Here is a 15,000-nt window from a genome sequence, read left to right as displayed (position 1 = left end):
AGACCCCATTATACCAGAGCTGGGTGATATGGACAACAGACCCCATCATACCAGAGCTGGACAACAGACCCCATCATACCAGAGCTGGGTGATATGGACAACAGACCCCATCATACCAGAGCTGGACAACAGACCCCATCATACCAGAGCTGGGTGATATGGACAACAGACCCCATCATAACAGAGCTGGACAACAGACCCCATTATACCAGAGCTGGGTGATATGGACAACAGACCCCATCATACCAGAGCTGGGTGATATGAACAACAGACCCCATCATACCAGAGCTGGACAACAGACCCCATCATACCAGAGCTGGGTGATATGGACAACAGACCCCATCATACCAGAGCTGGACAACAGACCCCATTATACCAGAGCTGGGTGATATGGACAACAGACCCCATCATACCAGAGCTGGACAACAGACCCCATCATACCAGAGCTGGGTGAAATGGACAACAGACCCCATCATACCAGAGCTGGGTGATATGGACAACAGACCCCATCATACCAGAGCTGGACAACAGACCCCATCATACCAGAGCTGGACAACAGACCCCATTATACCAGAGCTGGGTGATATGGACAACAGACCCCATCATACCAGAGCTGGGTGATATGGACAACAGACCCCATCATACCAGAGCTGGACAACAGACCCCATCATACCAGAGCTGGGTGATATGGACAACAGACCCCATCATACCAGAGCTGGACAACAGACCCCATCATACCAGAGCTGGGTGATATGGACAACAGACCCCATCATACCAGAGCTGGACAACAGACCCCATCATACCAGAGCTGGACAACAGACCCCATCATACCAGAGCTGGACAACAGACCCCATCATACCAGAAATTGACCCATTTTGCTCAACAAACACAATGTTTAATTTTTAATGCAGTCACTGATGATGTCACTGATGTTTTCACCTCAAACAGCGTCCTCATCTTAGTGACATACCGTCCTCAGGTGTCTTACCCCCCGGTAGAAGAGAAGGTGTCTTACCCCCAGGTAGAAGAGAAGGTGTCTTACCCCCAGGTAGAAGAGAAGGTGTCTTACCCCCAGGTAGAAGAGAAGGTGTCTTACCCCCAGGTAGAAGAGAAGGTGTCTTACCCCCAGGTAGAAGAGAAGGTGTCTTACCCCCAGGTAGAAGAGAAGGTGTCTTACCCCCAGGTAGTAGAGAAGGTGTCTTACCCCCAGGTAGAAGAGAAGGTGTCTTAGACCCAGGTAGAAGAGAAGGTGTCTTACCCCCAGGTAGAAGAGAAGGTGTTTTACCCCCAGGTAGAAGAGAAGGTGTCTTACCCCCAGGTAGAAGAGAAGGTGTCTTACGCCAGGTAGTAGAGAAGGTGTCTTACCCTCAGGTAGAAGAGGAGGTGTCTTACCCCCAGGTAGTAGAGGAGGTGTCTTACCCCCAGGTAGAAGAGAAGGTGTCTTACCCCCAGGTAGAAGAGGTGGTGTCTTACCCCCCGGTAGAAGAGAAGGTGTCTTACCCCCAGGTAGAAGAGAAGGTGTCTTACCCCCAGGTAGAAGAGGCGATGTCTTACCCCCCGGTAGAAGAGAAGGTGTCTTACCCCCAGGTAGAAGAGAAGGTGTCTTACCCCCAGGTAGAAGAGAAGGTGTCTTACCCCAGGTAGAAGAGAAGGTGTCTTACCCCCAGGTAGAAGAGAAGGTGTCTTACCCCAGGTAGAAGAGAAGGACACACATGAAGGAGAGAGATCCCTGGATCTTCACTGAGCTGGTCACCACCCTGATCAACTGAAACAGACACACACCAATATACATATCAATATACACACCAATATCAATATCAGCCAAATCAATAATAACCCCAGGTCTGCAGACCCAGCCACCAACCCTTAAAGAGCTGTAATACTAGTTGAACCCAGGTCTACAGACCCACCCTTAAAGAGCTGTAATAATGGTTGAACCCAGGTCTGCAGACCCAGCCTTAAAGAGCTGTAATACGGGTTGAACCCAGGTCTGCAGACCCACCCTTAAAGAGCTGTAATACTGGTTGAACCCAGGTATATAGACCCAGCCTTAAAGAGCTGTAATACTGGTTGAACCCAGGTATATAGACCCACCCTTAAAGAGCTGTAATACTGGTTGAACCCAGGTCGGCAGACCCAGCCAGTCTCTTACCAGCAGAGCTAAAGGAAGTGGAATGAAGCCCATTCTCCTGGAGACTGAGTCACTGTAGTCTGTATAGGCCTGGTAAACAACAACACCAATAACGACACGTCAATAAACAAATCATCAATAAATCAATACAATATGTTTAAAATCATCAATATTCCTTTTCTAAATCTCACGTTTTTCTGTCTGCTGCTGACGAGATCGAACGCCAGGCTGGCGCGGTACTCCCCGTACACCTGATGAAATAGACCTGGTTTACAGGTGAGCTCTGATATATTGGCACCCTTAATGACATAAACAGGTGAGCTCTGATATATTGGCACCCTTACTGACATAAACAGGTGAGCTCTGATATATTGGCACCCTTAATGACATAAACAGGTGAGCTCTGATATATTGGCACCCTTAATGACATAAACAGGTGAGCTCTGATATATTGGCACCCTTAATGACATAAACAGGTGAGCTCTAATATATTGGCACCCTTAATGACATAAACAGGTGAGCTCTGATATATTGGCACCCTTAATGACATAAATAGACGAGCTCTAATATATTGGCACCCTTAATGACATAAACAGGTGAGCTCTGATATATTGGCACCCTTATTGACATAAATAGGTGAGCTCTAATATATTGGCACCCTTAATGACATAAACAGGTGAGCTCTAATATATTGGCACCCTTAATGACATAAACAGGTGAGCTCTAATATATTGGCACCCTTAATGACATAAACAGGTGAGCTCTAATATATTGGCACCCTTAATGACATAAACAGGTGAGCTCTAATATATTGGCACCCTTAATGACATAAACAGGTGAGCTCTAATATATTGGCACCCTTAATGACATAAACAGGTGAGCTCTAATATATTGGCACCTTTAATGATTAATGACATAAACAGGTGAGCTCTAATATATTGGCACCCTTGATGACATAAACAGGTGAGCTCTAATATATTGGCACCTTTAATGATTAATGACATAAACAGGTGAGCTCTAATATATTGGCACCCTTGATGACATAAACAGGTGAGCTCTAATATATTGGCACCCTTGATGAGAAACAGATGGACCACAAGGTTTAATGTTTATTTTTACCCCGTAGACACCAGCAAATCAAAACTAGTTGAATGTTTATTTTTACCCCGTAGACACCAGCAAATCAAAACTAGTTGAATGTTTATTTTTACCCCGTAGACACCAGCAAATCAAAACTAGTTGAATGTTTATTTTTACCCCGTAGACACCAGCAAATCAAAACTAGTTGAATGTTTATTTTTACCCCGTAGACACCAGCAAATCAAAACTAGTTGAATGTTTATTTTACCCCGTAGACACCAGCAAATCAAAACTAGTTGAATGTTTATTTTTACCCCGTAGACACCAGCAAATCAAAACTAGTTGAATGTTTATTTTTACCCCGTAGACACCAGCAAATCAAAACTAGTTGAATGTTTATTTTTACCCCGTAGACACCAGCAAATCAAAACTAGTTGAATGTTTATTTTTACCCCGTAGACACCAGCAAATCAAAACTAGTTGAATGTTTATTTTTACCCCGTAGACACCAGCAAATCAAAACTAGTTGAATGTTTATTTTTACCCCGTAGACACCAGCAAATCAAAACTAGTTGAATGTTTATTTTTACCCGTAGACACCAGCAAATCAAAACTAGTTGAATGTTTATTTTTACCCCGTAGACACCAGCAAATCAAAACTAGTTGAATGTTTATTTTTACCCCGTAGACACCAGCAAATCAAAACTAGTTGAATGTTTATTTTTACCCCGTAGACACCAGCAAATCAAAACTAGTTGAATGTTTATTTTTACCCCGTAGACACCAGCAAATCAAAACTAGTTGAATGTTTATTTTTACCCCGTAGACACCAGCAAATCAAAACTAGTTTAATGTTTATTTTGACCCCGTAGCTGTAGGCCTCTACAACTTACCACAGGTGAGATAAATTACACAGTAAAGTAGAATCACCTGCCTTCAATCAAGGACATTTTGTGTTTAACTTTGAAGTGGAAAAATCTAACATTTCAGTTCGGAAACCAAGCGTTTTTTTTTCTTCTCCAATTTCAACTGATTTTTAGAAGAAATAGTGAATCATGCAAAAGGTGCCAATATATTTGAGCTCATCTGTAAAAGTGACACTCAACAACATTGTATTTGGACAGTAAATCTGCATTAACTGGACTCTTTTAACTCCAGTATTTAGATATTTAGAGATCAAATGTTTCATATCAGGAGACAGTACAGAATATTAGATTTTATTTCAGGCTATTTCTCATATATATCTGTTTTACCGCTAAGAACTAAATCCTGTATCTAGTCGTCCCTCCCCCCAAACAGGAAGAAGACAGAAGTAATTTGATAAATACACTTATATAGTTTATTAAAATAGTTAAAACATCCTCTATTCCCAGCATGCAATGACTACATTAAGCATTCGCATGTTTCGCCCAATAGGAACAGTGTGTGTGTGTGTGTGTGTGTGGGGGGGGCTGGTCGGCTCCAGTTACGTAACCATAGTTACTATCGCCAAGGAAGTTCTGGGGGTTACGGCCCAATTATCTCTCCTTCCCTCCTAGTGTGCACTTGCTCCCTTCACTGATTTGAAAGCAAATGACTGGTATCAGAGACATGGTGGAACCTCCCGCGAGCCCCACGCCTCCACCTCCAATTTAAGGCTTTAAGACCTGTGGGAAGTAGTGAACGAGTGTACACTTCATAGAGAATGAGTGTACACTTCAGGAGAAAGGAAATATTGAGAGAGACACACACCCCAGGAGAGGACGGACAGAGGGAGGGACGGAGGGAGAGGACGGACGGAGGGACGGAGGGAGGGAGGGACGGAGGGAGGGAGGGAGAGGACGGACAGAGGGAGGGACGGAGGGAGGGAGAGGATGGACAGAGGGAGGGACGGAGGGAGAGGACGGAGGGAGAGGACGGAGGGAGAGGACGGAGGGAGAGGACGGAGGGAGGGACGGAGGGAGGGAGGGACGGAGGGAGAGGATGGACAGAGGGAGGGACGGAGGGAGAGGACGGAGGGAGAGGACGGAGGGAGAGGACGGAGGGAGAGGACGGAGGGAGGGAGGGACGGAGGGAGAGGACGGACAGAGGGAGGGACGGAGGGGGAGGACGGAGGAGGGAGAGGACGGACAGAGGGAGGGACGGAGGGAGAGGACGGACGGAGGGAGGGACGGAGGGAGGGAGAGGACGGACAGAGGGAGGGACGGAGGGAGAGGACGGAGGGACGGAGGGGGAGGACGGAGGAGGGAGAGGACGGACAGAGGGAGGGACGGAGGGAGAGGACGGACGGAGGGAGGGACGGAGGGAGAGGACGGACGGAGGGAGGGAGGGACGGACACTTACGTCGGCGGTGATGTCGTTAAACTTGGTGATGAAGGCGTGCTTGACAACATCCACGGTAACCTCAGACGCTATCACCATGACGACGTCAGGAAACAGCACCCACAGGTGGTCTGTCATTAAAAATCAAATTAACCGATCTGTACGTTATCAATACAACACTAATCAATAATGAAATCATCAGTACGTTATCAATACAACACTAATCATTCATATTAACCGATCAGGAAATGATCAATACATTATCAATACATCACTAAATCAATAACATAAGTGATGGATACATTATCAATACATCACTAAATCAATAACATAAGTGATGGATACATTATCAATACATCACTAAATCAATAACATAAGTGATCGATACATTATCAATACATCACTAAATCAATAACATAAGTGATGGATACATTATCAATACATCACTAAATCAATAACATAAGTGATCGATACATTATCAATACATCACTAAATCAATAACATAAGTGATGGATACATTATCAATACATCACTAAATCAATAACATAAGTGATGGATACATTATCAATACATCACTAAATCAATAACATAAGTGATCGATACATTATCAATACATCACTAATCAATAACATAAGTGATGGATACATTATCAATACATCACTAAATCAATAACATAAGTGATGGATACATTATCAATACATCACTAAATCAATAACATAAGTGATGGATACATTATCAATACATCACTAAATCAATAACATAAGTGATCGATACATTATCAATACATCACTAAATCAATAACATAAGTGATGGATACATTATCAATACATCACTAAATCAATAACATAAGTGATCGATACATTATCAATACATCACTAATCAATAACATAAGTGATCGATACATTATCAATACATCACTAAATCAATAACATAAGTGATGGATACATTATCAATACATCACTAATCAATAACATAAGTGATGGATACATTATCAATACATCACTAAATCAATAACATAAGTGATGGATACATTATCAATACATCACTAAATCAATAACATAAGTGATGGATACATTATCAATACATCACTAAATCAATAACATAAGTGATGGATACATTATCAATACATCACTAAATCAATAACATAAGTGATGGATACATTATCAATACATCACTAATCAATAACATAAGTGATGGATACATTATCAATACATCACTAAATCAATAACATAAGTGATGGATACATTATCAATACATCACTAAATCAATAACATAAGTGATGGATACATTATCAATACATCACTAAATCAATAACATAAGTGATCGATACATTATCAATACATCACTAATCAATAACATAAGTGATCGATACATTATCAATACATCACTAATCAATAACATAAGTGATGGATACATTATCAATACATCACTAATCAATAACATAAGTGATCGATACATTATCAATACATCACTAAATCAATAACATAAGTGATGGATACATTATCAATACATCACTAAATCAATAACATAAGTGATCGATACATTATCAATACATCACTAAATCAATAACATAAGTGATCGATACATTATCAATACAGACGCCCAGTTGATACGAGTCCAGTTGATGACCAATGCTGATAATCAGATTGTAAAACAGTCTAATGTCCTCAACCTGGCCCACCTTTAACCTTACCAATACATCACCATCTCAGCTAGCGACCTGGCCCACCTTTAACCTTACCAATACACCACCATCTCAGCTAGCCACCTGGCCCACCTTACCAATACATCACCATCTCAGCTAGCCACCTGGCCCACCTTACCAATACATCACCATCTCAGCTAGCTACCTGGCCCACCTTTAACCTTACCAATACACCACCATCTCAGCTAGCCACCTGGCCCACCTTTAACCTTACCAATACATCACCATCTCAGCTAGCGACCTGGCCCACCTTTAACCTTACCAATACATCACCATCTCAGCTAGCCACCTGGCCCACCTTTAACCTTACCAATACACCACCATCTCAGCTAGACACCTGGCCCACCTTTAACCTTACCAATACATCACCATCTCAGCTAGCGACCTGGCCCACCTTTAACCTTACCAATACATCACCATCTCAGCTAGCCACCTGGCCCACCTTTAACCTTACCAATACACCACCATCTCAGCTAGCCACCTGGCCCACCTTTAACCTTACCAATACATCACCATCTCAGCTAGCCACCTGGCCCACCTTTAACCTTACCAATACACCACCATCTCAGCTAGCCACCTGGCCCACCTTTAACCTTACCAATACACCACCATCTCAGCTAGCCACCTGGCCCACCTTTAACCTTACCAATACACCACCATCTCAGCTAGCCACCTGGCCCACCTTTAGCCTTACCAATACATCACCATCTCAGCTAGCGACCTGGCCCACCTTACCAATACATCACCATCTCAGCTAGCCACCTGGCCCACCTTTAACCTTACCAATACATCACCATCTCAGCTAGCTACCTGGCCCACCTTTAACCTTACCAATACATCACCATCTCAGCTAGCGACCTGGCCCACCTTACCAATACATCACCATCTCAGCTAGCCACCTTTAACCTTACCAATACATCACCATCTCAGCTAGCTACCTGGCCCACCTTACCAATACATCACCATCTCAGCTAGCTACCTGGCCCACCTTTAACCTTACCAATACATCACCATCTCAGCTAGCCACCTGGCCCACCTTTAACCTTACCAATACATCACCATCTCAGCTAGCTACCTGGCCCACCTTTAACCTTACCAATACATCACCATCTCAGCTAGCCACCTTTAACCTTACCAATACATCACCATCTCAGCTAGCTACCTGGCCCACCTTACCAATACATCACCATCTCAGCTAGCCACCTTGCCCACCTTTAACCTTACCAATACATCACCATCTCAGCTAGCCACCTGGCCCACCTTTAACCTTACCAATACATCACCATCTCAGCTAGCCACCTGGCCCACCTTACCAATACATCACCATCTCAGCTAGCCACCTGGCCCACCTTTAACCTTACCAATACACCACCATCTCAGCTAGCTACCTGGCCCACCTTTAACCTTACCAATACACCACCATCTCAGCTAGCAACCTGGCCCACCTTACCAATACATCACCATCTCAGCTAGCCACCTGGCCCACCTTTAACCTTACCAATACATCACCATCTCAGCTAGCCACCTGGCCCACCTTTAACCTTACCAATACATCACCATCTCAGCTAGCTACCTGGCCCACCTTACCAATACATCACCATCTCAGCTAGCCACCTGGCCCACCTTTAACCTTACCAATACATCACCATCTCAGCTAGCTACCTGGCCCACCTTACCAATACATCACCATCTCAGCTAGCGACCTGGCCCACCTTACCAATACATCACCATCTCAGCTAGCCACCTTTAACCTTACCAATACATCACCATCTCAGCTAGCCACCTGGCCCACCTTTAACCTTACCAATACATCACCATCTCAGCTAGCTACCTGGCCCACCTTTAACCTTACCAATACATCACCATCTCAGCTAGCGACCTGGCCCACCTTACCAATACATCACCATCTCAGCTAGCCACCTGGCCCACCTTTAACCTTACCAATACATCACCATCTCAGCTAGCTACCTGGCCCACCTTTAACCTTACCAATACATCACCATCTCAGCTAGCGACCTGGCCCACCTTACCAATACATCACCATCTCAGCTAGCCACCTTTAACCTTACCAATACATCACCATCTCAGCTAGCTACCTGGCCCACCTTACCAATACATCACCATCTCAGCTAGCTACCTGGCCCACCTTTAACCTTACCAATACATCACCATCTCAGCTAGCCACCTTTAACCTTACCAATACATCACCATCTCAGCTAGCTACCTGGCCCACCTTACCAATACATCACCATCTCAGCTAGCCACCTTGCCCACCTTTAACCTTACCAATACATCACCATCTCAGCTAGCCACCTGGCCCACCTTTAACCTTACCAATACATCACCATCTCAGCTAGCCACCTGGCCCACCTTACCAATACATCACCATCTCAGCTAGCCACCTGGCCCACCTTTAACCTTACCAATACACCACCATCTCAGCTAGCTACCTGGCCCACCTTTAACCTTACCAATACACCACCATCTCAGCTAGCAACCTGGCCCACCTTACCAATACATCACCATCTCAGCTAGCCACCTGGCCCACCTTTAACCTTACCAATACATCACCATCTCAGCTAGCCACCTGGCCCACCTTTAACCTTACCAATACATCACCATCTCAGCTAGCTACCTGGCCCACCTTACCAATACATCACCATCTCAGCTAGCCACCTGGCCCACCTTTAACCTTACCAATACATCACCATCTCAGCTAGCTACCTGGCCCACCTTACCAATACATCACCATCTCAGCTAGCCACCTGGCCCACCTTTAACCTTACCAATACACCACCATCTCAGCTAGCTACCTGGCCCACCTTACCAATACACCACCATCTCAGCTAGCTACCTGGCCCACCTTACCAATACATCACCATCTCAGCTAGCCACCTGGCCCACCTTACCAATACATCACCATCTCAGCTAGCCACCTGGCCCACCTTACCAATACATCACCATCTCAGCTAGCCACCTGGCCCACCTTTAACCTTACCAATACATCACCATCTCAGCTAGCCACCTGGCCCACCTTTAACCTTACCAATACATCACCATCTCAGCTAGCCACCTGGCCCACCTTTAACCTTACCAATACATCACCATCTCAGCTAGCCACCTGGCCCACCTTTAACCTTACCAATACATCACCATCTCAGCTAGCCACCTGGCCCACCTTTAACCTTACCAATACATCACCATCTCAGCTAGCCACCTGGCCCACCTTACCAATACATCACCATCTCAGCTAGCCACCTGGCCCACCTTACCAATACATCACCATCTCAGCTAGCCACCTGGCCCAACTTACCAATACATCACCATCTCAGCTAGCTACCTGGCCCACCTTTAACCTTACCAATACATCACCATCTCAGCTAGCCACCTGGCCCACCTTTAACCTTACCAATACATCACCATCTCAGCTAGCTACCTGGCCCACCTTTAACCTTACCAATACATCACCATCTCAGCTAGCCACCTGGCCCACCTTTAACCTTACCAATACATCACCATCTCAGCTAGCGACCTGGCCCACCTTACCAATACATCACCATCTCAGCTAGCCACCTGGCCCACCTTACCAATACACCACCATCTCAGCTAGCCACCTGGCCCACCTTACCAATACATCACCATCTCAGCTAGCCACCTGGCCCACCTTACCAATACACCACCATCTCAGCTAGCGACCTGGCCCACCTTACCAATACATCACCATCTCAGCTAGCGACCTGGCCCACCTTTAACCTTACCAATACATCACCATCTCAGCTAGCCACCTGGCCCACCTTTAACCTTACCAATACATCACCATCTCAGCTAGCCACCTGGCCCACCTTTAACCTTACCAATACATCACCATCTCAGCTAGCCACCTGGCCACCTTTAACCTTACCAATACATCACCATCTCAGCTAGCTACCTGGCCCACCTTACCAATACATCACCATCTCAGCTAGCCACCTGGCCCACCTTTAACCTTACCAATACATCACCATCTCAGCTAGCTACCTGGCCCACCTAACCAATACATCACCATCTCAGCTAGCTACCTGGCCCACCTTACCAATACAGACAGACAGACAGACAGACAGACAGACAGACAGACAGACAGACAGACAGGCAGGCAGGCAGGCAGGCAGGCAGACAGGCAGACAGACAGACAGACAGACAGACAGACAGACAGACAGACAGACAGGCAGGCAGGCAGGCAGGCAGGCAGGCAGACAGGCAGACAGGCAGACAGACAGACAGACAGACAGACAGACAGAGAGCTGGAGACAGACAGACAGACAGACAGACAGACAGACAGGCAGGCAGGCAGGCAGACAGACAGACAGACAGACAGACAGACAGACAGACAGACAGACAGACAGACAGACAGACAGACAGGCAGGCAGACAGGGGGACAGACAGGCAGACAGACAGGAGAGAGAGCTGGAGACAGACAGACAGGCAGGCAGGCAGGCAGGCAGGCAGACAGACAGACAGGGAGGGGGACAGACAGACAGACAGACAGACAGACAGACAGGCAGGCAGGCAGGCAGGCAGGCAGACAGACAGGAGAGAGAGCTGGAGACAGACAGACAGACAGATAGGCAGGCAGGCAGGCAGACAGACAGACAGGGGGCCAGACAGACAGACAGACAGACAGACAGACAGACAGACAGACAGACAGACAGACAGACAGACAGACAGGCAGGCAGGCAGGCAGGCAGGCAGGCAGGCAGGCAGGGGGACAGACAGACAGACAGACAGACAGACAGGCAGACAGGCAGACAGGCAGGTTACCAGGGTTCCATGAGAACTGCTCCATGTTCCGTAGACAGACAATGAGCAACAGGACATAGTTAGTGAACCTCTCCTTTATATCTGGGGAGAGAGAGGGGGAGGAGGGGAGAGAGGGGAGGAGGGGAGAGAGGGGGGAGAGAGGGGGAGGAGGGGAGAGAGAGGGAGGAGGGGAGAGAGGGGGGAGGAGGGGAGAGAGAGGGAGGAGGGGAGAGAGAGGGGGAGGAGGGGAGAGAGGGGGAGGAGGGGAGAGAGGAGGGGAGAGAGGGGGGAGGAGGGGAGAGAGAGAGAGAGGAGGAAGGAGAGAGGGGGGGAGAGAGAGGAGGGGAGAGAGAGGGAGGAGGGGAGAGAGGGGGAGGAGGGGAGAGAGAGGGGAGGAGGGGGAGAGAAGGGGAGGAGGGGAGTGAGGGGGAGGAGGAGGAGGGGAGAGAGGGTGAGGAGGGGAGAGAGGGGGAGGAGGGGAGAGAGAGAGAGAGAGAGAGGGAGGAGGGGAGAGAGGAGGGGGAGAGAGGGGAGAGAGGGGGAGAGAGGGAGGAGGGAGGAGGGGAGAGAGGGGAGAGAGGGGGAGGAGGGGAGAGAGGGAGAGGGGGAGGAGGGGAGAGGAGGGGAGGAGGGAGAGGAGGGGAGAGAGGGGGAGGAGGGGAGAGAGGGAGAGGAGGGGAGAGGGGGAGGAGGGGAGAGAGAGGGAGGTGGGGAGAGAGAGAGAGGGGAGAGAGAGGGAGGGAGGAGGGGAGAGAGGGGGAGGAGGGGAGAAAGGAGGAGGAGGGGAGAGAGGGAGAGAGAGAGGAGGGGAGAGAGAGGGAGGAGGGGAGAGAAGGGGAGGAGGGGAGAGAGGGGGAGGAGGGGAGAGAGAGAGGGAGGAGGGGAGAGGGGGAGAGAGAGATGGGAGGAGGGGAGAGAGAGAGAGAGGAGGGGAGAGAGAGGGAGGAGGGGAGAGAGGGGGAGGAGGGGAGAGAGAGAGAGGAGGGGACAGAGAGGGAGGGAGGAGGGGAGGGAGAGAGAGGGAGAGAGAGATGGGGAGGAGGGGAGAGAGAGAGGAGGGGAGAGAGAGGAGAGAGAGATGGGGAGGAGGGGAGAGAGAGAGGAGGGGAGAGAGAGGGAGAGAAAAGCAGAATTACTGTTATATTTACCTCAATAACAACCCCAGAGGGAATAAAAATGTTTTAATGGCAGAAAATGACCACCAGGATTTGAGAGAGACGAGCCAAGGGGTCAGAGAGAGGTCAGGGGTCAGAGAGAGGCGCCAAGGGGTCAGAGAGAGGTCAGGGGTCAGAGAGACGAGCCAAGGGGTCAGAGAGAGGTCAGGGGTTAGCGAGACGAGCCAAGGGGTCAGAGAGACGAGCCAAGGGGTCAGAGGGGCGTCAGGGGGTCAGAGAGACGAGCCAAGGGGTCAGAGGGGCGTCAGGGGGTCAGAGAGACGAGCCAAGGGGTCAGAGGTCAGAGGTCGTTGTACTCACCACTGTTAGACATCTGAAAGAGGTTGTTCTTCTCAAACTTCTTAAACACACTTCCTTTGATCTCCACAAACTACAGAGAAACACAACCATCACTGCTCTGGGTGTGTCTCAGTGTGTGTGTGTGTGTGTCTCAGTGTGTGTGTGTGTGTGTGTGTGTGTGTGTGTGTGTGTGTGTGTGTGTGTGTGTGTGTGTGTGTGTGTGGACTCACGTTGTTGGACATCATGATGGTGAGCAGAGACTTGTTGTGAGAGTTGAAGGCGACGTTCAGAGTCGTGGCCTGGACCAGGATCAGGATCGCATGAAGAACTGATACACACTCAGGAAAACAGCCTGATACACACACACACACACACACACACACACACACACACACACACACACACACACACACACACACACACACACACTAACACACCTGATAACATACACACACTAACACAAACTGATACACACTAACACAACCTGATAACACACTAACACAACCTGAAACACACACTAACACAACCTGAAACACACACTAACACAACCTGATAAACACACACTAACACAACCTGATAACACACTAACACAACCTGATAACACACTAACACAACCTGATACACACACTAACACAACCTGATACACACACTAACACAACCTGATACACACACTAACACAACCTGATACACACACTAAACACAACCTGATACACACACTAACACAACCTGATAACACACTAACACAACCTGATACACACTAACACAACCTGATACACACTAACACAACCTGATAACACACTAACACAACCTGATACACACTAACACAACCTGATACACACACTAACACAACCTGATACACACTAACACAACGTGATACACACTAACACAACCTGATAACACACTAACACAACCTGATAACACACTAACACAACCTGATAACACACTAACACAACCTGATACACACTAACACAACCTGATAACACACTAACACAACCTGATACACACTAACACAACCTGATAACACACTAACACAACCTGATAACACACTAACACAACCTGATACACACTAACACAACCTGATACACACTAACACAACCTGATAACACACTAACATAAACTGATACACACTAACACAACCTGATAACACACTAACACAACCTGATAACACACTAACACAACCTGATAACACACTAACACAACATGATAACACACACTAACACAACCTGATAACACACACTAACACAACCTGATACACACTAACACAACCTGATACACACTAACACAACCTGATACACACTAACACAACCTGATAACACACTAACACAACCTGATAACACACTAACACAACCTGATAACACACTAACACAACCTGATAACACACTAACACAACCTGATAAAACACACTAACACAACTTGAAAACACACACTAACACAAGCTGATAACACACTAACACAACCTGATAACACACTAACACAACCTGATACACACTAACACAACCTGATACACACTAACACAACCTGATACACACTAACACAACCTGATAACACACACT

General features: G+C 47.1%; 1 protein-coding gene across 1 annotated transcript in view; it reads right to left on the bottom strand.

The window, feature by feature from the left end:
• LOC115183508 (transmembrane anterior posterior transformation protein 1 homolog) overlaps window positions 1–15,000 on the bottom strand; it is a 40,296-nt gene that overhangs the window by 6,436 nt on the left and 18,860 nt on the right. Inside the window, exons 6-12 of the mRNA XM_029744720.1 lie at window positions 13,678–13,775; window positions 13,469–13,538; window positions 12,015–12,095; window positions 5,534–5,643; window positions 2,323–2,382; window positions 2,153–2,221; window positions 1,689–1,765 (exon numbers count right to left, since the gene is read on the bottom strand). Of these exons, the coding sequence (XP_029600580.1) occupies window positions 1,689–1,765; window positions 2,153–2,221; window positions 2,323–2,382; window positions 5,534–5,643; window positions 12,015–12,095; window positions 13,469–13,538; window positions 13,678–13,775 (565 nt within the window). The remainder of the gene's footprint in view (window positions 1–1,688; window positions 1,766–2,152; window positions 2,222–2,322; window positions 2,383–5,533; window positions 5,644–12,014; window positions 12,096–13,468; window positions 13,539–13,677; window positions 13,776–15,000) is intronic.

Source organism: Salmo trutta, unplaced genomic scaffold (assembly GCF_901001165.1).
Source record: "Salmo trutta unplaced genomic scaffold, fSalTru1.1, whole genome shotgun sequence".
Classification (NCBI taxonomy): Eukaryota; Metazoa; Chordata; class Actinopteri; order Salmoniformes; family Salmonidae; genus Salmo; species Salmo trutta.
Note: the sequence above shows the minus strand (reverse complement) of the source record. Positions and strands in the feature narration are given on the sequence as shown.